We start from the raw sequence: 26,281 nt of genomic DNA, 5'->3' as shown, positions 1-26,281 counted from the left end.
AGTATGCCCTTGCTCCACACTCTTTCTGTGATTTGTAATGGATTTATATTCTAAAAAAAAAAAAAAAAAAAAAAAAAGTACTAACACACAAAACCCTCCTGATAATAGATATAACTATTTTGATTCTTCTGGAATATAACCTTTTAACTTTCTTCTTAACTGATTGGGCTTAAAAGCAAGTTAACTTTGTTTTCCTTTGTTTGTAGAACCTGAACTTCACTGGCTTCCGCAAGATCTTGAAGAAGCATGACAAGATCCTGGAGACCTCACGAGGAGCAGACTGGCGGGTGGCCCAGGTGGAAGTGGCACCATTCTACACTTGCAAGAAAATCAATCAGCTTATCTCTGAAACAGAGGTAAAGATACTAGTCTGTGCACTGGCTTCTCTTTTAGCTAGGAAACAATTTATTTTTCGTGTTCTATTCTTACAATCTTTTGCCCTATGAATATCTTATGTCCATCACCAAGGCAACTGTTAATTGATTTTAAAGTGCTACCTGGCATTACTCACTCAAATTTGTGTGTGTTATCATCAACTTGTTACTCTTCACTCTAAAGAGTTAATGCAGTATTGGCTTGTATTGTGTAATAATGCAAAGCAGGCAATGTGTAGGAGTGTATCATTACAATGAACTTCTGTGATGTGTATTTTTTAATCTCCTTAGGCAGTGGTGACCAACGAGTTAGAAGATGGAGACAGGCAGAAGGCTATGAAACGTTTGCGTGTTCCACCCTTGGGAGCTGCTCAGGTGAGAGATCAAGTTATATGGCTAAGCTGTTTCTCTGATCTGTCAAGGGGCCAATGCAGATTCAACATCTGAATGGAGAATGGGAAAATACGTGGATGTGAGTGGGTTCCACAAATTTTGAGAGAGGACGTGGTCACACAATCTGCTTTAGTTTTGAAAGACAGAGTAGTAGCTTACTAGCTCTAATGCATGAAGCCAAAGTTATGAAGGGATGAGATGAATAATAAAGGGAAATTCATGCTAATAATAACATATGTTACTGTTAGTGTAGCCTAGAAGACTTTTCAGAGGTGTTGAAATGCCTGAGCTCTGTTCTAACACAGCATCAGCATAACGAAGAACACTATGCAGTATTTGTCAGTTTAAAGAAACCTCACTTCAAGAAGAAGAGAGAATACAGTCAAAACAGAATGTTATATCCCTGATTTTAAGTTTATTTTGCGAATAATTCTGACTTTGATAACATATTTATCTCCCCTTAATTCCTCCATTGCTTTGTTTGCAGCCTGCACCAGCCTGGACTACGTTCAGGGTTGGATTGTTCTGTGGAATATTCATTGTACTGAACATCACTGTCATACTTTCAGGTAGGTTTGCTCAGCTGGACTCAGCTGGCTCCCACAGCCTGGTATGGGTTTCTTGGTATCGCTTAGTAACAGCCTGGAGCTGAGCTGAATTGGCCAGGATGTTCTGGATTGGATCAGGCTGAGTCAGATCACACTGGTGTGAATTCTTAGTTCTGCTCAGTAATGGGCGGTAGCTCTCATGTTGTATACCCAGATGCTGATCTTTGAGTGTACTGTGGCTTGTGTTCCTGGTTCTCGCCATACTCTCAGCGGGGGTATCCTGGAAGTATAACATCCAAGATGATCTTTTATCTTTCTGTGAACACCAAAATCTAACTGTGTTGAGAGAGGTGCTCACAGAACTTAAATTTTGCATAGTATTGACTCTATACAAAGAATGAGAGCAGTCGCATAGCTGTGTGAGCACTATGGCATTCAGGAAGTTTTCATGTGGCAATATCTGGGGCGTGAAGGCTTGATGCCTGTAAACTGAGTTAATTGGGTTTGTCTTGTTGACAAACTTGTGGCAAGATCATTTAAAAACTACAGTAAATTACTGCCTATTTTAAGCTTTAGTTTTACTCTAGTTTGCACCTTCTGAGTTACTGGAAACTCCCATTTGTGTAAATATCATATTAGTACTCTAGATTCAGAATATTGCAAGCAGCTTTACTAATTGTATGTGTGATTGCAGTAGAGTGGTGTAATTTGCTGAAAAAGTGCAAAGGAAAAAGCTAACAGATCAGCATGTAACTTTTTGCATTAGGGAAGACCTGTGTTTGATTTTAAAGAATTTTGAATCGAGTGTTTCTCTAACTGGATCTAGTCATCCCGTGGGATAGAATTTATCTGTTTTAGAACCTGTTCGCAAGAACTTCCCTTCTAATCTTTCTGTGGTAGAGGCAGAAAGTTGACTCTCTATGTGAAAGGTCTATTTAATGCAATTAGATTGTTCTTTATTCATTTTCTTTTCTCTGTAACTTACATGTTTGATCTCTGAATGAGATGCAGATATGATAGAAGGTGGCTGTTTGTTTTATCTCTCAGCATTAAGAATGAAAAAGTGATGCAGTTGTGAGAATGAATTCATAAACATGATTATGCCTCTAAAGCATGTGTTACTAAACTGGTGTGAATAATAGATATGTTTATATCAGGAGACATACTCTTTTATCTGTAAGTTATTCAAATATTGGGTAAAAATTGTACTCTAAAGTTCTTATTTTTAATTGGATATTACTTTACTAACCTGTATACCTCTATGTCAAATTGTTTTTATAATTTGATTGGTGCATTTAGGGTTGTACTGCTGTATGTGTAGAATTTGTAACACAGCGTTAGAACATAACTTCCGTTGGCAAAACGCGTCTGTATTTCCCTGATTTCGAAAACAGAACAGCAACATTTATAGAGATGACTTCACAGTAACTCAGGTCCATGAAAGGTTGCAACTTCTACAAGTGGACCCCAGGAGACTGTTGCCCTGAAGAGTATTTATTTTGAGGCCTCACTAGTCTCTACATCAGCTTTAGTGCGAGTCAAATTTAATGTAAGTAGGGATAAGATTTATTAATCAAAACTCTGTAAGAAATCATGCAAAATCTCAAGGCTGGTTACAGTGCTGTGTATTATGTAGGAAAGGAGCATGGTAACAGAACTAGCTTTGAGCCAGAAGAACATGTCTGCACAATGGCAGAATGAATTACTGAATGTATTGTCTCTCCGTGATATTACTGAATGAATAGGGAAAGTGTTGTTACTGATTTTTGTCATCGAGCACTCAAAATCGTAGGGTATTCTTGGGGAGGAGAAGAAAACATTTGCCCTTAATTATGTGAGTAGTCATGTTCAAACGTTACTATGAGTGTACAGAGATCTATTAAAACACATTTGAGGGAACATGAGAGTCTGTAGAAGAGAATCAGCTCGTGATGTTGTTGGGCTTGTCACCAGGGAAATCTTCCTCTCTGAACACCTTGTTTAGAGCTTTTGTCTACTAGAGCCTTTTGGGGTTGGTTGCTGGAGGGATAAGTTAATCAAATGTCATGTACTTGCTGACTCTGGGAAATGACTTGATTTACAGTGTTAGATTTGAGTGGAAACAATATATTAATGGAAAATCTTTTTGCCTCTGGCCTTAAGTACAGATCTCTGAATTGGGTTTGGGTTTTATTGGAGTGGTGGTCTTGCATGGTATCAGCACAGCTTCTCAGGAGGGAAAGCATGCTAACAAAAGGCCAGAAATACAACATAAAAAAACTTATAGGTTTGAGGCGGCATGTAGTTATAAAGCAGAACTCTTTCTCCAGTTTTTCTACTGTTTCACTCAGACTAGATCCCATCATTTACGTGCTTGAAGAGAAATGTCTGTAAATTTTAAAAATGAGAAGAAAAATACTGGAATCTTCAGAAGAGTGTTTGAAAATGTTTTGAAATTGAATCTTAGCTCTGGTCTTCACTGATGTATCTGTTATCAGGCATTTCAATTTTGCATGTGGCTCGCCCGAGTTTTGAAGAAAATGATGGAGGAGGAGGAGGCATGATTCTTCACTGCAAAATGTGTTGTGTGATGCTTTAAATTTCCGTGGCGTTTCAGAATGTTCTCCCCTCCCTGGCTTGTGTCAGGTGGGCCCCTTCAGCCCCCTCCCTGTTCCTCTGAGCTGATACCTGATTGAGGGTCCAGCATAGGGCAACGAAGATGATCAGAGGACTGGAGCGTCTTTCTTATGAGGAAAGGCTGAGAGAGCTGAACTTGTTTAGCCTGGAGGAGGAGGGAAGGCTGAGAGGAGATATTATTAATGTCTACAAATAACCTTAAGGGAGGATGTCAAGAGGATGGGACTGGACTCCCTTTGGTGGTGCCCATCAACAGGACAGAAGGCAATAGGTACAAACTGAACCACAGGAAGTTTTACCTGAATATGAGGAAAAGGTTTTTTACTCTTAGAGTGACAAAGCACTGGCACAGGTTGCCCATAGCGGTTGTGGAGTCCGCTTCTCTGGAGATCTTCAAAACCTGCCTGGATACGATCCAGTGCAACGTGCCCTTGGTGACCCTGCTTGAGTAGATGATCTCCAGAGGTCCCTTCCAACCTCAACCATTCTGTGATTCTGTGAAACTTTTTACAGATACTTTTTTCTCTGAAGGAAAGGTTGGAAAAAGTTGGACTGCAGTTTAGGCAAGAGAATATGTGAGAATAGATTGTTTGTTGCTTTTTCCCTTTGGAAAGACGTGGGTGAGAAATGCTCAGTGGAGTTGAGATTGATGACTGATTTTTTTTTTTTCCTTTACTAATAAAGCCCATATCAGGCAATCAGGAGGACAAGTTTTTGCAAAGGGGCTTATGTTATACAATGCTTCTACTTTATAAGGCTGCTCATTGTTTGAAGTTAAGTGAATCTCTTTCTAAAACCTTGAAGACTGAACAGAGGAAGCAACAGACTTTCCAGTATTGCTGCCTTATGTTGGATGTTCTGTCTGGGTGCGGCTGGGAATTATATTGCTGGTTACAAATATGTCCTACATTACAGTTACATTGAATTTAGTGATTAGGCACATCTTAGCATTGTTTTAAATGCTGTAAATTGTACTTTCTTGTTTTTTGGGGGAAGCTGAGATATTTGTATATCCATCTGCTGAGATTTCTTCTCTCTTAAACCAGAATTTTAAGTGAATACAGTCGTATTTCTGCTCATACTATCCCTTATGCTTGTAGTGTGAGACAAGGGATTTATGATGCTACTAATGCATCAAATCAATGACTACACAAGCTACAGATAGAAATTTCCCTAGAATACTCTCAAATCATTTTAAGGAACTCTGTGGCTCTAGTAAATTTAGGTTAAAAGGAATTTTTGAAGTATCTTCTGTAACAAGATGAAAAAGATAATAGACTAGGAGGCAAGATGACTCACCTCTTTTCCATAGCCATGCCTATCTAGCTTAAGTCACTTAATTAAAGTGTGGACTTGATGCTCTTTCTCTTGGTTGGCCTGAAGTCAAGTGACAACCTCAAAATTGTAGCACGCCAAGCCTCTAATAGACTAGGTAAACTGTCTTCCAATTGCTGAAATATGCAGGTGAGTTACAAATGTACTCAGTTTTCATGGGATATAGCTGAGTATCTGAGGACCAGCATAAAGAAGTGCAGTTTGATTTGTGATGTGGCTTGTGCTGTCATAAAGGTTTTGCTTTTTTCTTTTCTTTGTTAGGCGTGGTTTTTATAGATGGACCAAATGTGTGGCCACTAGTGAGAATCTATCGAGGTGGCTTTCTCCTGATAGAATTCCTCTTTCTGCTGGGCATCAACACGTATGGCTGGAGACAGGCTGGAGTTAATCATGTCCTCATCTTTGAACTCAACCCCCGCAGCAACTTGTCCCATCAACATCTCTTTGAGGTAAGCAGAACAGATTGCAGGAGTGGTTGAGTTGTGAATATCAGGAGGATAAATCCTGTACCATTTCCTGGCAAGGAATTGTAACACAATTACCGCATCCAGAGGAGGAAGTTGCTGAAGTCTGATTTGATTACAGGATTGAACATTGCTCTCTTTTGCTATAATGAGAATTCATTGTAAGATTTGGAGTTGTTTAGTCGCAAGGTATCTAATTCTGTTTTTCTTCTTTCTTTCTGTAGATTGCTGGATTCCTTGGGGTTTTGTGGTGCCTGAGCCTACTGGCATGTATATATGGTAAATTCACCTACATACCTATGCAGGTGAATCCACTCATCCTGTATGGCTTCATGTTACTTTTTCTCATCAACCCTACCAAAACCTTATACTACAAGTCCCGTTTTTGGCTGCTCAAACTATTGGTAAGTCTCAAACCTGATCTGCAGGAAAAAGAGTGAGAGAAAGAGAAAAATGGATGTAAGTGGGCTGTAACAGTTTGAGTATACAAAACTTGCTAATTTTCAGACTAGAGGGATGCCATACCATTTTACACATGTATTCATAGATTAGGCATGATAAGATATTAACTGCAAAGGTCTGTTGAGCATGGGGTTACAAAAGCAACTACTGCTTGTCTGTACCAGTCTGCATTATCTTCAGATTGCAGGCAGTTACTTGTTAATCTTCATGTATACAGCTGTATGCATACTTTTGCATATATAGAAACACTAATATATCTTTGCTTTTTTTTGTCCCTTAACATATTAAAACGGTTTGGTTAGAGTTACAGTGCTCTAAGAAAAGTTGCATTTGTGTTCCGCAGCCCGAACTGGGAGAGTGCCAACATTGAGAGGTTTCTCTCTTGGAGAGGGAACCCTTGCAAAGGTTACTGCTTATAAAATTATGTTCATATTTTTTTCTGCAAATTCTTTTTGGTCTTAAGCAGAAACATTTATTTAGCCTCAGCTCCTGTTTCCCTGATAATAAAAATCTGATAAATTAAATGTAAAGATGCATGCTAATTCCGTGTTCCAGTTATAGGTGGAAAATCCAAAAGAGTGGCTTTCAGACTCCTTGGATGACCCATCAGTTTCTTCCAAAACTTCATCCCCACCCTATGTGCCCTTTAAATTAGCTTTAATTAAATTGGTTCCCATGATACTTCATTCTTACTGGAATTGCTCTGAGGGCATTTGGAGGGGGAAGGGGAAAGAGTTTGAATGGCTGATATTATTCATAGAATCATAATTTAATACCAATTAAAACAATTAACTTTATCTGGAACATTACAAAGATGAAAAGTAGACTCATACTTCAAGCGTGTATGTGCAGGTATACACACAGGTATTTAACCTCTGTGCACTCATCTCTGTTTGATTTGTTATGTTACTGCTATTTGATTTTCCCTTCCTTTTTCCCTTTCGGCATTGAGCCGTCTCATAGCTTACCTTTCGGTCCCCAGCCTCATCAGTGTTATCACTGTCCCCTGGTGCTAGGTGAAGTACTGGAAACGGTCTAATAGCTTGAGCACTCTCTGTGCTAATTTTCCGTAATGTCTTGACAGGATAAGGTCCTCTGTCTTTACAGAGCTCTCTGTAGCCATGGCTAGACAGTTTCCAGTACTGGCTCTATCTCAGAGATCTTCAGACTACACTGCAGTCTGCGATATGGACGTATCTTCAAACGTGCAGAGGCCTCTTCATCCCAAGGTCTCCTGGGGAGAAAAGCCTCATCAAAATGCAAGATCACCTTAATGGTGGAAAATGACACAGTACTTCTGAGTGTGTGTTATGCAGGGACAGGAAGAGACCAAATGAACAATATAAAGAGCAGCTGTTCGACTTTTCTAATTTTTGTTGTATGTAATTGGCTGGCTGAGTATAATTTACTTCTTACTGCAGTCACCAGCAGTTAGCTTGGTGAAAGAAGTTTAAAGAATGCTGCTCTTAGAACTGTACTGTTCACACAAATTCTGTTTTTGGCGAGCATTTTCCCTTCCATCTTTGCTATGTTTATTTTTCTAAGCTTACATGCTGGCCAAAATGAAGCCTGGTGTATCAGGTGTAGCTGAGTGTTGGCACTTCTGTTTTCCTAAAACCAGTTTGGGAGTATACTTCAGTGTTCTGTAGCATTTCCTGATGGAGCTAGGAGGCATACTGCATCCACCTTTGTTCATCAGCAGCTGCTTTTTGGTTGGGATAGGTGGAATCTGTTTTAATAATCTCTGAGAGATTACAGGTTAGCTCTCAACTTTTTCACTCATAGGAAGAATGTACATTTAATCTGCAGCAAGATGTGGTGTTTAATTCCCACCTTTTTTCTTTCTTGCCTATATGGCATCCTGCTTACCTGTGCCTCTCCACTGACAAATGAACTGAGCTGAGCATACTGTGCACCTTTGCTGCCAAAATGAGAACCATCTTGAATTACAGAATCACAGGTTGGAAGAGACCTCTGGAGATCACCTAATTCGACCCCCGTGCTCCAGCAGGGTCACCTAGAGCTTGTTGCACAGGATCATGTCCAGGCAAGTTTTGAGTTATCTCCATAGAAGGACACCCACAACCTCTCTGTGCTCTGTCACCCTCACAGTAAAGAAGTTTTTCCTCATACTCAGATGGAACTTTCTGTGGTTCAGTTTGTACCTATTGCCTTTTGTCCTGTTGATAGGCACCACCAAAAAGAGTCCAGTCCCATCCTCTTGACATCCTCCCTTAAGGTATTTGTAGACATTGATAAGATCCCCTCTCAGGCTTCCCTCCTCCAGGCTAAACAGACCCAGTTCTCTCAGCCTTTCCTCATAAGAAAGATGCTCCAGTCCTCTGATCATCTTCATAGTCCTACGCTGGACTCTCTTCAGTAGCTGCATGTCTCTCTTGTACTGGGGAGCCCAGAATTGGACATAGTACTCCATGTGTGGCCTCACCAGGGCTGAGTAGAGGAGGAGGAGATTACCTCCCTCGACCTGCTGGCAACACTCTTCCTAGTGCACCCCAGAATGCCATTGGCCTTCTTGGCCACAAGGGCACATTGCTGGCTTATGGCTAACTTGTCCACCAGAATTCCCAGGACCTTCTCCACTGAGCTGCTTTCCAGCAGGTTAATCCCCGATCTGTACTAGTGTGTAGGATTATTTCTTGCCGGGTGCAGGACCCTGCGTTTGTCTTTGTTGAACTTAATGAGGTTCCTCTCTGCTGAACTCTCCAGCCTATCTATCTCTCTGAATGGCCTCACAGCCTTCTGATGTTACGAACCAGTCCTCCCAGTTTGGTATCATCAGCAAACTTGCTGAGGAGGCGCTCTATCCCTTTGTCCAGGTCACTGATGAATAAATTGAACAAGACTGGCCCCAGTACAGACCCCGGGGGGACACTACTAGCTACAGATTCTGTGCTGCTGGTCACAGCCCTCTGAGCTCTACCATTCAGCTAGTTCTCAATCCACCTCACTGTCCACTTGTCTAACCCACACTTCCTGAGCTTATCTAGGAGGGTATTATGGGAGACAGTGTCAAAAGCCTTGCTGAAGTCAAAGTAGGCAACATCCACTGCTCTCCCCTCTTCTGCCCAGCCAGTCATTCCATCAGAGAAGGCTATTGGATTGGTTAAACAGGATTTCCCCTTGGTGAATCCATGCTGGCTACTTCCAATCACCTTCTTTTCTTCCACATGCTTAAAGATGATATCCAGGATGAGCTGTTCCATCACCTTTCTAGGGGTAGAGATGAAGCTGACTGGCCTGTAGTTTCCTGGGTCCTCCTCCTTGCCCTTTTTGAAGACTAGAGTGACACTGGCTTTCTACCAGTCCTCAGGCACCTCTCCTGTTCCCTATGACCTTTCAAAGATGATGGCGAGTGGCCTAGCAGTTATATCCACCAGCTCCCTCAGCACTCATGAGTCTATCCCATCAGGGTTCATGGATTTCTGAGTGTCAAGTTTGTCTAAATGATCTCTAATCTGATTATCCTCAACCAAAGGAAAGCCTTCCTTTCTTCCAGACTGAACTGTAGCTGGTGAACACAGCCAGCCAAAGGAATCAGATTGCAGTACGAAGAATGAAGTAATGTGTGCATACCAAAACCTTCTGCAGGGTGCTGAAATGGTGAAATAAGTGCAGGAAATATATGCATGTGTGAAGTGAAAATCTAGGAAGCGTCTAGCTCTGGCTCAGTATCTGCTGTCCCGGCACTTACTAAAATTGCAGTAATCAGCACCTGGAAAGCTGTACGTGGATTGTGGAACCATTTAAATATAATTGCAACCAATTACTTGAAACTTAAGTTCAGCTCTAGCTCTTGGTATTTTATGACTTTATTCTTGCACCCTGTCTTTACTGGAGGATATTGCTGACACTTCTCAGCTGAGAAGATAGATCAGCCTGTGGTACCTGGCAGTGGGCAATGCCCTCCACTGCCGGCACCCTCTTATAACCACACTGCAAGTTGTGACTCCTCTTTTTCTCCTATTTCTCTCTCTATTTTATTTATTTATTTATTTCCCAACCAAAATAGCATTTGTGGAGTTCAAGTGAACCAACTGGGTATCCAATAGCATTTTGTGCCTTTTTTTTTACGCTCCTCTGAATTGAATGCACATTAACACACCGTTGCATTAAGACTGTGCAAATGCTAGTCTTCTATGGCTTAAGAAGTGCATGAGGCTCAACTTCCATCCTCGTGGATGAAGCTCAGAAGTTTTGGCAAGCAGAACATGTCTGAGGCTGCACGCAGAAGAGGTTAGGAGCGTGCAGATGGCAGTTCAGTTTCTTGGGGAATAGTTGACTGAGATGTGTACGTAACCCCCCTAAGACACTGGTGTCTGCAGAGTCTTTGTCTGCTGTAACCTTGAGATAGAAAACTTCTGCTCTCTTAAACTTCTATGCTGTCACCTGTTGACAGTGTCCAAGTGTCTTTCCTTAAATTAAATAACAAGGTAGATTTTATTAATGACTTCCTCTTTTTTCAGGAAGATCTATCTGTAAAGCTGTGTTTTTGTAATTGTTTGTTTGATTTTTATTTCAGAGATGTGTCTAGAACTAAATGAATCGAAAGTACCAGGGAGTGATTAGATGGAGGAAGGAGCTTTTTTTGGAAAGGAAGGCTTTGTTGTGGGTTCTCTGATCTCTCTAGAAGCTGTTCCTTAGCTGGAACACTATGACTAAGAACAGATGTTCCTAATGTTTGTACGTAGTACTGTTTGAGTTTTTGTAATAGATAGTGTCTTACAGGAGCACAGCGCTCTTTACTTCAAGATCCGTATCTGCTATTTAATGTCACTATGTCTGGATCCCCTATTTGATTTTGAAATTTAGGACCAGAGCCTTAAACTGACATTATAATTTGGATGGGAACATGTCCGTTCTTTCCCTGGTTTCTGTAACTGTATGCCTTTTAGGTTAATGAGAAGAGCAGTATAAAAGATCAATGGTAGCCTGCACTTTCGTTAATATAAAGGCTCATAAATCTCTGAACTATAGGATGATGCTGGTGCTGTCTCTTTGAGAAATTGGCTGTTAGTAACTATAACTAACTGGGTAGAGAGAGTTGTAATCAAAGGTAATGGACCATGAAAAGCATCTGGTTTGAAAGTAGCGTAACTGCTGTTAAGCCTGAAAGGGAAAGCGGGCTGGGATTGAGAGGGAGTCTAACCGGCAGTTAATAGGATTTCTTCTGCGCTTTAATGCTCTCTATGCTAGAGCGTTTGGGCGATCCATCAATAATGGTATTCACTCTTGCAACTTCTGATACCAAAGAACAACTAAGATGTCAAGTAAACTGAGCCATGAACAGATTAATGGTCAAGTTGTGTGCCTGTAATCTAGCTGACATTAAGTGTGAGGCACAAGGTAAGTGTGGAAGATGTCAATAAGTATGACACAAGCGCCTAAAGGAAAGTGCTGAGCAGTGTGAGGGGCAAAGGGGAGCTGTGTAGGAAGAAGACTTACATGGAGACTGTGAGTTTCTGGACAACAGCATCACTGGAGGAGACTGGGCTCTTCAGCTGGTTAAAAAAAAAAGGGGGGGGGGAAATTGGTTGGTGCAGGAGGAGAATTAGATGTCTGAAAGAGGGAATTTTATTTGCACTTAAAGTGGGAGGACAGTTATCTCCTGGCAATAGGAGCAAAAGATCAGCAACAAATCTTTAGGCATTTCTGTTATTTCCGTAGTTGTTCAGTGCTGTAATCTGTCACTGCAGTTAATGTCTTTGCTAGTGTGTCATGTAACTCTTCCTTTTCCCCAACAGTTTCGGGTGTTCACGGCTCCCTTCCACAAGGTGGGCTTTGCAGACTTCTGGCTGGCTGATCAGCTCAACAGCCTGGCTGTGATCCTCATGGATCTGGAGTACATGATCTGTTTCTACAGCTTTGAGCTTCAGTGGGAGAACAATGCTGGACTTCTGGCAAACACAGGTAGAGTAATGCTGACGATCCATATGAATGCTGTTAAAAATGACCTAGAAAACACTGATTAAGACAGTCTCATAGGCATCTATCCCTTATGAAGAGGCCTACCAATTACATAGGAAACTAAAATAACTAGCATTTCTTGTAAACATAACCTTAGAGATATTCTCCCATTTCTTACTTCCATCCAGGGAAGTAGAATTTCACATCAGTGTTCATTTCCTAATCCAGTCTTTTGGCATAACTTGTATATTCATCAAAAAATTTAGACATAGTGCTGCTTGATTGGAAAGAGAAAGCGATTTTCCTGGCATCACAGTTTTGTTTCATAGTAGTCTAATCATGTATTTGCTTTTAGCCTGTTATTGTTGCTTAGCATGGAAATGATAAAAGGAGCTGCCTGAGCTTGTTTACCATGATTTTATCTGTGCTGTAATGTGTTTCTTACAGGGTCTGTCACAGTGCCCTTAAGCAAGAGGGGATGGAGGAACTTCCTCAGAGCTTGTTAGTGCCACCCCTTACTCAATTAGAGCTGATGCTGAGGCACAAGGATTGTGCGTGCTCTGCCTCTCTGCTTCTAGCTGGAAAAGCCAGAGATGGCATATGAATTTTGACTTTGGTCTTCCCAGTGGCAAAATAGTTATGTCTCTCACTGCATCAGGCGGTGTTCTTTCCATTCTGGGCAGTGACTGCTGGCAAATCGTGTTGTCTGATGAGTTTATAATGCTTGCCTGTTGAAGCAAACTGCAAACTCTTTCAGCATCCATCACTTACAGATCAGACAGATTGGAGGAACAGTATTCCCTTAGAGCCAGTGCTGGAATTAGCTGAACATTTATTTATTTAAAAAAAAATTATACAGCAACTGGGTGAATTATTACTTCTCCTCTTCCAGTCCGAACATTGGAATGATAACACAGTGCCCTGGAGTATATGTTGGCTTATGAATCTGTCTCCATGAGGCTGAATGACAAGCAAATGTTTGTTTATCAGCGGGTTGTTTATGTGAGATGAGCAAGAGAGAGCAAGGGAGAGTAAGAATATGGCATGTTTGGGGATTCCAGATGAAGTCTGGATTTTTCCTGGTTGCTCCCTGATAAAAATAGGGGCTTCCCATTGTCCTGCATCTGTGACATAATGTGTTTGTCTAGTTTCCCATGACCCCATTTGTTCAAGTCAGGATTCTGTCCTCTCTTTCTTAAAAGAGCATTCTGATATCTGTTTTATTTATTTATTATTACAATAGGCAAGAAAAATTAAAATCAGCTCAAGGACATCTTAGACAAAGTACCCTTTTTGAGCTCTCCTGTGGAGTTTGGGAATGCTTTCCCATTTGTGCACAAAGCTTCGGTATAGAAGGCCTTTTGTAATTCCATCCTTAATTTGATTATTCACAGTACTGCCAAAGGCACAAAGCAAATTAAAAATAGATTATTTCTAATCTTCTTTTGCGTTAATTGTACTGGCAACTGTGAAAGAGTTAGAAAATGATCTGTCTGGATGTGTTATTGATGTCATGCCACCTACATACTTAGGAGTGAAGGGGTTCAGAATACTTCCCCTTCCCTGAGTCACCTGGTGATGAGCCTCTCACTGTTGTGAATGCATGTATGTGTGTCAGTACAAGACAATGGGAATTACACTCTTAAGTAAAATGATGAGATTGCTCATACAAAAATAAAGAAGATCGAACTTCTTAAATTTAATGCCTCCTTTGTCTCCTGAAACTGCTTTTTCTTCCAGATAATCAGATTTGTAACAGCTACTCCTACGGAGTGAGAGCAGTTGTCCAGTGCATCCCTGCTTGGCTGCGATTCATCCAGTGCCTGCGTCGTTACCGCGATACCAAACGGGCCTTTCCTCATCTGGTTAATGCTGGAAAATATTCCACTACCTTCTTCATGGTGACGTTTGCAGCCCTTTACAGCACTCATGAAGGTATTGGTTATTTTGGAAAATCCCTTCCTTGTCAGCCTATGCTCCCCCAAACTTGTTTTTCAGGGCACCATCTGAAAGAATGGGACTGCTGATGGACCACCTCAGTCATTTTCTTATTAAGTTACAGTGAGAGGAATATGAGAAAGCAGTATTTGTTCTTTGTTTTTTAACCATTGTACTTCAGCTTTGACTCATTTTTCTGTTGGAACTTGAGATTTTGTGGGGAATGGGCTGCATTCATTTGTGCACATCTGTCCATGTGCAGCTTCACTGGAGCTAATGTATCTCACTGGCTTTTCTTTTTAATAGAATTTCTCAGGCTAAGTCAGGGGGTTTTCTCCTTACATAGGAAAGAAGCAAGCTCAAAATTTGGTTTCCCATTCAAAAATGAGCTTTTGTCTGTTGGTGTCTGTGAAACATTTTAGTCGAAAACCAAACGCTGGCCTAGCTTGCAAGAAGTATTTCAAGATTTTCCTTTAGATATTTTTGGCTCACTCTGTGCTTTTAATTGTACTTCAAGAATGTCAGGAAGAGTTTTCATGTTTCTCTGTCAAAAGGAGAGAACTGAAATTCCTAGCAATTTTTTCTGTGAATGAAGGTTGAGTGGGAGATGTGTAAGGAAAGGGAGAATGTAGGAAATACTTCTCCCTTGGCATTTGTGAAAAGCTACCCTGGATCATCTGAATAAAGGTAATCCATCATTTCTGAACAGAGGAAGATATACACAGTGCTGGGAAAAAAGCTTCTCTGGATTTTCCTGTGTCTTTTTATCCACATTTTTTCTGCAGCTGGTAGGGAGTTGTTTCCAACCCATTTAACTGCAGATTGAGCTCTGATCCCTCAAGTTCTCCATCTCCGTGGAAACGACAATTACTTGATTCTGCTCTTGTTCTGAAGGAAAAAGCTTTTAGTTTCTGCACTTCAGGCAACCGCCCTGCCTTTCTTTGTTGTTTAGTCCTAAAAGCAGTATTCTTTCCATTGAAAGTATATGCCTTCTATAGCTCCAGGAATTAGCAGCTGCACATGCTTGGAAGCAATTACTTATCCTGAAATATGATTGTGGCAAGGCAGAGTGTAGTGTCCAAGGCATGCATCTAGTTAACGCACTTTTTAGGGATGGAAGGGTTATTAGAAACCTTCCTGTGGCCCAGAAGTGGCAGCTTTGAAATAGCCAGGCCTGTGGTCGTATGGATAAAGTTTGTCAAGCCTCGCATTTTAATAGTGTTTAAATAGCACGTAAGTGCAGTGGTGCAAGCTGTTTGAAGGCTGGCAGTCAGGTGCTCTGTATCCAGATGTGCACACAAACCTCGGGGGGGAACATTCAGTGGCAGATGTTGTCACGGCCCAGTGCCTGCCCCTTCTGTGCACCCACCTCCTGTGTTTTATCTGTGGAGCTTGTTCGAGTTTTAAGTTGATTGTTCAGTGATGTTCTGCAGCTCTTTGGTTCCAGCCCTGCAGTCCAGTTAGTCACAGCTGCTAAACTGCAAGATGAGACAAATGCAGGTTGCTTGGTTATAGTCCGTGCTCGCATGATTTTATGTGCAGTGCCTGCTTTTAGGAGGTTGAGTAAGGTTTCTTGCTCCCATGAAAGCATTCTGAAACAGTCTGTTGTGGAAAGGTTGCAGACAGGTTTGAGATGAAGATGGAAGTCTGCATTTGTCAAAATGTCCTGTTTAAGAATTTGACCTCTTCCTAGTCCCCTTGAAATCTGCATCTGTGCCAGTATTGGTTATTCTTGTACTCATTGCTGCCATACATAACTGTTGCCCACTGTTCAGATCTGGCATTGAGTGGGTTGTAATGAGGTGTTTATGAGCCAGGCAAAGGGCTTGTTCCAATTGCTAAGACCTTTGTGAGTCCCAGCTTTTATCCATCTGGTTTTGTCAGTGGGAGTCAATAGCACATAGTTGTTGGTATCATAAAATTAATTGGAAGCTTTGTGGCCTTCATAAATTGTATATTTGTACAGATAGTGTAAATGTCACTGAACACAGATTTGTAGAGATTTTCAGAGGGATTCCTAAAGACCCCTCCATGTCTTGACAGATTTGCAAGCCTACTCCCATTCTTGCATGAATGTAATTTGTAACATACTGTATCTGTTAAAACTCTGACATTATTGCTGCTTTGCGTAGACTTCCAGTTCTTTTTGAATTTGGAATAAAATGGTCTATTATCAGGTTGTATGGATGTTTGCACTAGAAGTAGACGCACTGCTTCCCCACACTTTCTCTGTAAGTGTAGCAAAGACAAACACTGACTTGGAATATGTCCAAAACTTCTGCTGGGGGCTAGTTGTTTGCTACTAAGAATGAAAACACTGCTGAAAATGAGTGTTAAATTGGTGGAGATTCTTGCTACTTAGACCTGTTTCAAATTGCAGTAGGTAACAAACCAGTAAATTGCCGTGGTAACTAGCATTTTATTTAATTAGCCTTTCATTCCTCTGTGCGCAAATCTGAGAGTTACAACTGTGGAATGACAGCTTTCAGCTGCCAGGACGAAAGGGTGATTTGTGGCCTTTTCTTGGGAGGTCAGGTAGTGCACAGCGGCGCCTGCTCTCAGCTTGTGAGTTCTGGGGGAATCGCAGTCCCCGGAATAGGGTTGTCTTTCCCCACTGATTTAGTATGTTGAATAATTTGTAGCTGCTTTTTAGGTTTGAGCCTGCGTCTGCCAACTGTGTGAAGATGGACTATGTGCTTAGGAGGATTTGTCAGTGTTGAAAGCTGTTAATTCATACAGAGTGCACATACAGCATGTTTGTGCTATATTTTCATGTATTTCTTCGAAAACAGCTTGCACTAAACAAATGTACAAATGTCACCTTATTATGTATGATGCAAATAGGCTTTTTCAATTCATATATGGTACTGCCCTCTTCAAAACCTGTGTAGTTAAAGATCCCCCCCCAGGTACTACATTATACTGTGGGCTCTTGACTAGTATCTCAATTTCCCCAGTATATCACTGTTTAATAATTCCTATTGCTTGGGCAGTGCATAATTCTAATTTCTTCTCCCCTTAGAGAGGCCATTTCCTTGCTTGTCTTCCTTTTGATTTAGATGCAAAAATGCAGTTTTCTCTCTGCTTATTGCAGTTTTGATGTTAGACACTTAAAAGCAAAGTCTATTCAGTTTTTTCCTCCAAACTGGAAATCTTGGTGTCCTGGAATTGCACTTGTTTTAGAGTTAACTCCAAGCTATCATCTCTTGAATTAGTGAAGCTTAAGTGAGAGTAGCCATCCATAAAATAAGATTGAAGCAGACCATAGCATTGCGTGGACAAGTGCTAACTCAAGCTGTATGCTATGCCACTAGCACAAAAACAACCACGTTTTGGGGAAGACAGCAGTAACCAAAAGGCAACTGTTGCTAAGATCCCAGAGGAAGAATTTTAAGCATTTTTGTATCACTCAAAGGAATGGGAAGCAAAGGCCGTGTTCTGTAAATACAGTCCTGCGGGATATGTTTACACAGGCAAATGAGGCATATCTACAACTCTGAGCTACCTAGCAACCAGAGTGTGTGCTGCGGGCCCCTGCCTGCTCACAGCACGTCTTAGTGCAAGCTTGTGCCCCCAAGTCTTTTCTACTGTTACTTTGCGCTAAGTAGTTTAGCGCTGTCGTTAGCTTCCCTGAGGGTGCTGAGTACTCTTGCCTGGAGCTGGCCACCTGAATATTATATTGGCTTATTTGCAGAAAACTTAAGTGGTGCTGAGGAAACAAATGATCAAGTCCTAGTCTGCAGTAAAAAATGTACCAGAAGAGCAGAATTTGACACGTGATTATTATTTTTTGTGTGTGTGGTGTTTTTGCTCTACCAGAAGCAGATGCAGTTTTTTTGACAAGTACATTGACAGTATTGCTGGCATAGGTGTTTCTGCTGCAGTCCCATTTAGAGCAGTATTCCAGAAGAATTCCCTCTTGTACAGAGTGCGTTGACATTAATGGGATAGGCTGGCATAGCTACAAGTGCCAGCCTGGGTTTAGTTCATCCCTTGGGATATGTTTCAGTCTTTGTAGGATTCAATGGTTATATTTAACCTTAGGTATTCAACTCTAATCGTAACACATTGAGAAACAGTGCAACTAGAGGTACGCAGCTGGAAAAAAAAATTTGCTATTCTTCTTTGAGAGTGCTGTTTGCTGCTTAAGTGTTGCGTGTGATTTGTGCTGTAATTTTGTTCTGTAAAATGAGACACTTTTTGCTTTTTTTTCTACAGTCTGTTATTTCTGTCTTACCTTCATGCCTTTTCATGGTGTTATCTGAAATGTGTCTGGCTCACAGCATATAGATTTGGCTTCTGTGCTTGAATAACTAAGCTTCTTGAGTCATTGGTAGTCTTCTGTTGTTTTCATGTTTTGTGTGATTTGCTGCTTCAGTGTGAGTGTTTCTGTGTTTCCCTTTATTTTTCAGGAATGTGTTACTGATCTTAAGCACAAGTACTAGGTTAAAATTGACTATATGGGATTTTATCCTTTAACTAGATGAAAGGATGAAAGATGTAGTGGTTTATGCTCAATTTTCATTTTTCATTTATGCACCTTAATGAAATCATGGTGGTCTGGTTGATGTCCAGCTGTTTATTAATTTTTGAGTTTCAGAGATAATCTGCATGGCTTGGAGATATAAGTGTCTCCTTCAGAACTACTCCCCTGCCCTTTCCGGATGCACTGAATGCTGGCTGTCATCAGCTTGGAAACCCAGTGGAGAGCCCTAGAGCTGTCTAAGGCAATAGAGCTGCCGCATACTCTCTCATTAAAACAGTGCAGGCAATTGACAGTAATTAAAAATATAGATATTAACTGAATAGGTGTCTCTAAAGAGCACTGCTTCTGTCGGTGCTCTTCCCATCGCTGCAGAAACCGGCTTTGTGGGTTCTCCCACGGACCGTCACAGAGCAGCTCCGCTGGGGAGGGATGGTAACCTCCAGGTGGAGGAGGACAACTGATGGCAGGAAGGGGGAGAGGATGGTGACATTGTATCAAGATCTGCAGGAGAGTGTCTGAGTGCCTCCTGGCTGTGCTCTTCTCTGCCAGGTACAGTGCTGGTGGACACAGGCAGACTTGAGTATGTCATTTATCCGTTGTTGCTAACGTGCTGGGAACAGCCAGATGCAACCCCTGTAGAGTAAATTTGCTGGTAGTTGGAACAATAATTAGCTATGATCCTAAACAGTTGCAGCAGGAGACAAGAACAAGGTGATGTGAGAACTGGGAGAGCTGTATAAAATTATTTTTAGAGAAATCAGACATTGATGCAGTAGCTAATGACACCTTAAATGAGAAATGTAGTTTCATATCTAGTGAGCAGGGATAATTGGCAAGGCAAAATAAATGGACATCTGGAGTTCAAGTACAGTTCTTTTATTAAAAAAAGAAGAAGAAGAAGAAGAAGAAGAAGAAAGCAACTTGATCTTTTTCATGAAAGAGTGAAATTAACAGCATTTGTGAGATTGTTTCCAGTTTTAGTCTGTGTATGTTGGTACAGAATCTCCCATCCCCCTTTCTTCTCAGCACTGGAAGAGTTGTCAGCATGGCCCTGAGACGGATCACTTGATTTAGATGTGACAAGGGCCTTTTTTGAGAGCTTAGGCTCACCTCTAAAACAAACTTTGCCATGGGATTAGCTGTCTTTTTTTCTTAATGCTTGCTGTTTTCCTGTGACTTGCATTGCCCAGCGTACTGGCAGCTCTAGCAGGATGGTAATTTGGAGCCCAAATGTGCGATGTCTGTCACATTCCTGTGAGCCGGGACGTATTTTTTCTGAAACACTGTCATCCCGTGCCCAGGAGGCCGCCGGTAATGAGGGGTGTTCATTAGCCAGTCCTTCTGATCCTTTCCGTCAGCGCAGTGGCAGTGTCATTAGTGAAGACGCTGAGGCATTGCCACGGGCAAGCGTTTCCCTGCTGGCCTCTGACCGCGTGCCAGCTCCGACGCAGGCGTCAGCGGTGCCGGAAGCGAGCCTGACTTCTGAGCGGCGGCTTGTTAGCTCGTCCGATTGCTGAGATGCCGCTCCTGAAGCTGCGGCTTTGGGGACGAGCCGGGCCTGGCGGGAGCCCGCTCTCCAGCAAGCGGTGACCAGGGAGCGAGGAAGGGGAGAGGGCGGCGTGTGGTCCGTAGGAGATGTGGGGGGCCTTCCTAGGCAGAATGATTTTGGGAACTGCCACTGCACCCTGAACGTCAGCACAAATGAGGCATACAATCCCGCAGGGAGATTTCCCCGTGTTTTGTAGGCCTATAAATGTCAAGCGGGATACTTCCCAGTGCCAGCAGCAGCCTAGCTGTGTGGGAGAGGTGACCTTGGCATCCTACCAGCGGAGTGATTCATGCATTGCGTTCTGAAGCTTGCTGCTGTGAGAGAGATGAATTTTAATAGCTGGAATTTCAAAAATGGACTAGTAGTGCTGTTTATATCCCTTAATGCAGTGTTGAGTTAATGGTGACTGGAGAAGCGAGAGCACTACTGATTAAGGTGTAAGTAGAAAGGATGGCCTACTGATACCTTATTTCACAGGCACTTGAGGGAGAAGTCTTTTTTAAAGTATTTTAAGAAAAGCAGCCAGTTGCATCATGATTAAACAATTTTCCTTTCCAAGGCATACAGTCTTGGAGTTCTCTGGTGCTGCAGCAGTCTAGGAGATACAGTAACCCAACATTTATTTATTTTATTTGGATATTTTCTGCTGCTTTTGTATTTTGTAGGAATATATTGGGGGATCTCTGAAGGGAGGGTGTCAAGGGGACAAACTCTTTTCAGTTGTCCCACGTGTCAGGACAAGAGGCAATGGGCAGAAATTGAACCTCAGGAAGTTCCGCCTGACTGTGAGGGGGAATTTCTTCCCTGTGAGAGTGACAGAGCACTGGACCAGGTTGTCCAGAGAGGTTGTGGAGTCTCCTTCTCTGGAGATATTCAAGGCCTGCCTGGATGCAACCCTGTCTACCATGCTCTAGGTGACCCTGCTGAGCAGGGAGGTTGGACTAGATGATCTCCAGAGGTCCCTTCCAACCTTATTGGTTCTGTGACTTTATGATCTCAAAGCACTTAGCAGTACTAGATGATACTGTATCACAATGTCTAAATTGCATGGTGAAGGCCTTGATTACCACACTATTTCTAGTTGTGAATCCTGACGTCCCCATTAGAGAGACTATTGGCAAGTGGGCGGCAGATTGAAAAGCCCATCCTTCTCACGGTAGCAGTTAAACATCCCCAGATAACACTTCTCAAAAATGCTAGGGAAGACACCAGAAGAAGAACAGATCAAATCAGTCATTACTGATGCGAGTCCTCTGTTTTGCAATTAAATTATGTTTCTCCTGATTGTGGGACATAAGCTACAAGACTGCTGTGTCGTCTTGAAATTAAATGTAGTTGTCTTGTCCTACAAAGCAATGCAAGCCTGTACAGTATTTTTCAGTAACAGCAGAATTCAGGGATCTGCCTGTTTTACAAGTGTAGAATCTAAACAGAAGAGGAAATGAGAGATTGCCTCCTGACAGTTTTTCACTGTGCTGTATTGTGCTACTTTGCTTTAAATTGTGCCTTGAGGCTATAGTAGAAGTTTGCAGAATCCAACAAGAAGGTTGTTTGTTTGGAAGTGGATGGTATTTGACAAAGCCTGTCAGTGAGCAGTGGCAAGTCCTTCGTGTGCTCCTCTGGGTTATTTGGCTTTCTATCTGCATTAAGTCCACTGTCACGTCATGTCTTTACCAATGCTCAGTATAGAATGGAGATGCCTGCTAGCTGGACAGGAAAGGAAGCACTACTGCTATTTCTTCATTAATACATCTACTTATTGAGGGATCTGTAATACTGCATTTCAAACCATAAAGTGTTAGACAAAATTGCTTTGAGAATGCCATTCTGATGGTAGTTCTTCTGTAGATATGTCATTTCTGGCTGTCATGTGCCTTCCGTTGTATTATGGGATAGAGTTAATGTGAAAACATCATTCACAGACTTAACTGAGCAGCGGAGAGTGTACGCTCAGTTTTGCACTATCTCTTGGCTAGTCTGCTTTTAGTTCTTACCTTTTTGTTCTGATTCTGTTAAAATCTGTGATTGAAAGGCTCATCATCAAAAGAGACCGAATTTGGTATCCCTTGAAGAGGTTTTTAATTTCCACTGGAGGCAGAACTGTTCCAGCTCAGTCAGTCTTGTATCATGTAGTGGGGCTTACCTTGCTGTGTTTTCTGATAAAAGCTGTAAGAAGTCTGAGGTTATCACAGCTCTCGCCATCAGCAAAAACAACAGCCAGCTGCAGTGGCTGACACACTAGGAGTGCTTATCGAGGGCCATTGTGCTCTTATCCAGATCTTCAATAATACATGACATTGATTTTTTTTCCTGTGTTGAATACTATATAGTGTTTACATTCCCCAGAATAATTCAACAGGGTAAACAGATAGTATTCTTTGGAGGTAAAGTCAATATTAACTGCATCCAGTATAGCATTTGCTATCTATCTGATGGAAAGGGACCTTTTTCTTGTCTGTGTTTTAGAAGGGGCTATAATTTAAGCAAGATATTATTCTCTCAAAATGTTAGTGAGATATTGTGTCCCCTGTGGCTGTTTTTAGAATCAAAGATATTTGTCTATCAGCAGTTTTTGCAGGCAATAAATTCAGCTGCTAGAAGTACCTTTGGCTGTTTTTCTGGTTTGTGACTATTCACTGCTTCCGTTCAAAGGTTGAAGCCTTCATTATTTATCTCGTTGACCTTCTGGGGCAATTTGTAGGTGTATTTGTGCAAAGCATCTACTGGGAAAACCGAGGATGCTAATGGAAACTGTGGTGAAGGTTGCAAACATAGCCCATGTGATATACTGCTGTCCATAGTCTTTTCAGCAAACACTGCAGCAGGGCACAAGGAACCTGTATGGCCTCTGACCTGACTGAACACCTCCAAGTTGCGAAAGTGCTAATACGAACATACGTTTAAATCCGCCTCTTGGTAGCGGGGAGCGAAGCTGCAGCTGCAACTTCAGACGTAGAGATTTTGTGCTGGCAGTGTTTTCAGTCAGTTTTTGTGCATGCTATTTTGAGTAACTACATTGTTTGGGAAGTTGTTGCATGGTGGTGCCCTTTCCAGCACTGAATCCAAAGGTTCTTCCTGTATCTCTTACTGGCAATTACATTGCAAAAGAATTAGTTTAGTCCATGGGACACTCAAGACTGGGACTCTTTCCTTTCTGGAAGGTTAAGTTCTACCAGGTGTCTAATGTGCTTCTCTCTTCCTGTATCCATCCCTCTCTGATCTGCTTTTGATGATTTTTAGCACATCGTTAAACAAAGAAGGACCATAGGGTGAAACAGTTCCTATTTAAATAGACCCTGACATCATCATAAGCATACCTAGCAACATACTGTTCCTAGAAAAACTGGCAGACAAGTAGTAGATGGAACTTCTGGGCAGAATATCAATGCCTTGATTTTCCAGCCTCCTGAGCAGCACTGAAGAGGGCCGCTAGGACCAGCCAGTGGAGATTGAGATATAATTGCTTGCCTAGAGCAGTAACATATTTCTGTACACCAGCTGAATACCAATGAGGACAGAAGGAAGAAAGGTATCAAGCAGAATGGCAGGCAGGAAGAAAAAGAGGGTAAATGATTAAAGGAAGAGACTCAAATGGCAAAGCTGAAGACAATAGTCTTGTTCTGGGTAGGGCATTTTACCAGTGAGTGATTAGGTTTTGTGATGGAGTTTTTCAGGAGCTGAATGCATTATACAGCTTGTATGTGAGAAAGGAAGCAGGAGTTAAGGGGCAGGCAGCATGACCCCAGCTGCTAACGAAGAGACTGTTGTGAAGACAGGTTGAGGGAGAGGGGGCAGAGGCCGGGATAACAGACTGGGAACAGGCACATCCTTTGAAGGTGAAAGCTATTGCAGCAGGAGTCCATACTTGGCTCTTTCTCTTCCTCATACTCCTCTTTTCAGTACTTACACACAGTAACCTTTAAGGTAGTGTAGCTTTAAGCAGCATTAACATTTAAAATCACTTTGCTATGTAATTGCCAGTGTATGGTACAGTTTTGTTAGCTCTGGCTTCGCTGGCCGCCCCTTACATAGCTTGAGGTGAACCTGTGGGGCCAGACTGCCCCCTTCCTCAAGTGAAGGACTCTGAAGGAGCATCCTGTTGAACCACTACGTCTGCAGTGCCTGGCTCAGGCCATCGATGTGGCCAAGCACGTGGCACTGGATGGCACTGTCTGCACTGCCATCCCCATTTCTGCTCCCTGAAAAGGTGGTGTTGGACTGCATCTGCTTGAGTACTGTCCTTGGAAAAATAAAAAATCCAGCATGACCTAACTTAAAGCTAAGCTACCTATACAAAGAATGTGGCCTCAGAGGGCAGTCTGGAGCATATAGATGCTTTTAAAGCAATTAATTCCTTAAATATCTCTCTGAATTGTCCTTTAGGATCCTCTAGCAGGTGAACAGAGAGGTCTGATGAGCTAAAAATAATGTTGGAAAGCATGGGCTTAGTGGCTCTAAGTCGCTGAGCGTCAGCATCAACCTTTTCTTCCTCATGAAATAATGCAGGGCAGACTTTGGAGAGATGGCTGGGACTGAATTGTATCTTACAGTAGAGCCCTAGTTGCTAAGCTTCAAAAACCTCACCTGTGTCCTGTTTTGTGGGCAATTGCACTTTGAAAAAGGAGTGGGAAGGGTGGTTTAAAACAGCAGCATTAACATATCTGGTCATCAGAGCCCGTATTATGAAGGATATTTGTGCGTGCTTCCAGGTGATGTCATGGCACTGTCTGAAAGGATAGTGTCGAGTGATGAGGTTAGATGGTTAGACCTGTTCCTTGCTAAAGCTGAATTGCAGGAAGATGAGGGACGCTGGTTAAACACTTGTAACCTTGCACAAAAGCAGAAAAGCTAGTCAAACCTGAAAGCTAAAGAAAATCTCTTGTCCTTTTCCTCTATTAATTTGTTCTTCACTGCAGATAGGCTTTGCTGCATAAATGATTTTAATAGGTTTGCTTTAGGGAGTGTGTTTTGAAAGGAGAATGAGTGTGTGTATTTGACCTATATCCTGCACATCATATCCAGAAAGCCTTAGAGGCATAATGGGAAAAATGTACTCTCACACCATGCCTCTCATTTTCACCTCCATTAATTTTATCGGATTGCCACATTACATTTATATCTTAATTGTTAAAAATGGAAAGGGAATGAAAGAGCAAATTGCACTGTTACTGCCCCTGTGAAAGATTCTCTTGTTTTAAAGCCACATATATGGAAGACACTGCTGTCACTTATGTTAGTGTGGTGTCAGTTTTGCACAAGAAACATTTTTATTGGCTTTGTTACAAAGAATCAGTGAATGAGCAATTTCCTTCTCTTTGTGCAGTGATTGAAAGATGCCTGATAGCAGTGAGATGCAAAATGTCCCAGCCTCATAAAGCATTATACCTTGTTTTATTTTTATGAACTTGGTGACTCAGATATAGTTACTAATTAAAAAACAAAACAACAAAATAAAATAGAACTGATTGTTTTTTCCTAGGTGACTAATAAAAGGAAACTTATCCAAACTGGGGGAGTGATGTAACCTTTTCAGGTGGAACTGAGAACCTACTCGTAGTTACAGAAACATACCCACTAATAAGCAGACTTTGATCCTGCAGACCTGCTTTGTGCTCTGAATGGGAGTTTAGAATTCCATACTGAGTCGTCTTTAGGATTTGTACACACATGTTAATGTATCGCTGCTTTTTTTTTTTTCCCCTTATCACCATCACCTCTGAAACAGTTAATAAAAGTTCCTGTGTCATCCATCCTCTCTCAGGCCTTTAATAGACTAATTTACAGTTGTTTATATGGATATAAACTCAAATATTCTTTAAGAAACCCTACAAATGGATCATTGCCTCATTGCTTCTTCCTTTGTACAAGGCTGGGTCCTTTGTGAAATATGGCCCCCAGCTTCCACCTGCTGTTCAGAGTTAGAATGACAGGTCTACCACAAGTTCCAAGACAAGAAAAATGTTGAAGCAAATTTCAATTCCAAGTGCAGAACATTGAACAGAGTTTAAAGATGGAATTTAAATTATAATCTAAAAATGATTCTTGGTAAGGTCTTCAGTTGTTTCACATCAGCTAGCCATTTTCCAGGAATTGGGATAAAAGGAGCATTAACTACACTGATCAAGTCAGCCAGTGTATAGCTCTTTTAAGAAGCAATCTGCTTTAGGTTGAACAGAAGTATGCTGTTTTTC

The 26,281-nt window shown here is 41.7% G+C and overlaps 1 protein-coding gene across 2 annotated transcripts in view; it reads left to right on the top strand.

The window, feature by feature from the left end:
- Positions 1-26,281, top strand: part of XPR1 (xenotropic and polytropic retrovirus receptor 1) — a 118,496-nt gene that overhangs the window by 82,262 nt on the left and 9,953 nt on the right. For both annotated transcript variants that reach the window (XR_009959063.1, XM_062581048.1), the window contains exons 5-11: positions 207-356; positions 666-749; positions 1,255-1,336; positions 5,528-5,715; positions 5,955-6,134; positions 11,955-12,120; positions 13,858-14,052. Coding sequence is in view for 1 of the 2 variants with exons in the window: in XM_062581048.1 (XP_062437032.1) it covers positions 207-356; positions 666-749; positions 1,255-1,336; positions 5,528-5,715; positions 5,955-6,134; positions 11,955-12,120; positions 13,858-14,052 (1,045 nt within the window). In the remaining variant the exon portion in view is untranslated. The remainder of the gene's footprint in view (positions 1-206; positions 357-665; positions 750-1,254; positions 1,337-5,527; positions 5,716-5,954; positions 6,135-11,954; positions 12,121-13,857; positions 14,053-26,281) is intronic.

Source organism: Rhea pennata, chromosome 8 (assembly GCF_028389875.1).
Source record: "Rhea pennata isolate bPtePen1 chromosome 8, bPtePen1.pri, whole genome shotgun sequence".
NCBI classification, from domain to species: domain Eukaryota; kingdom Metazoa; phylum Chordata; class Aves; order Rheiformes; family Rheidae; genus Rhea; species Rhea pennata.
Note: the sequence above shows the minus strand (reverse complement) of the source record. Positions and strands in the feature narration are given on the sequence as shown.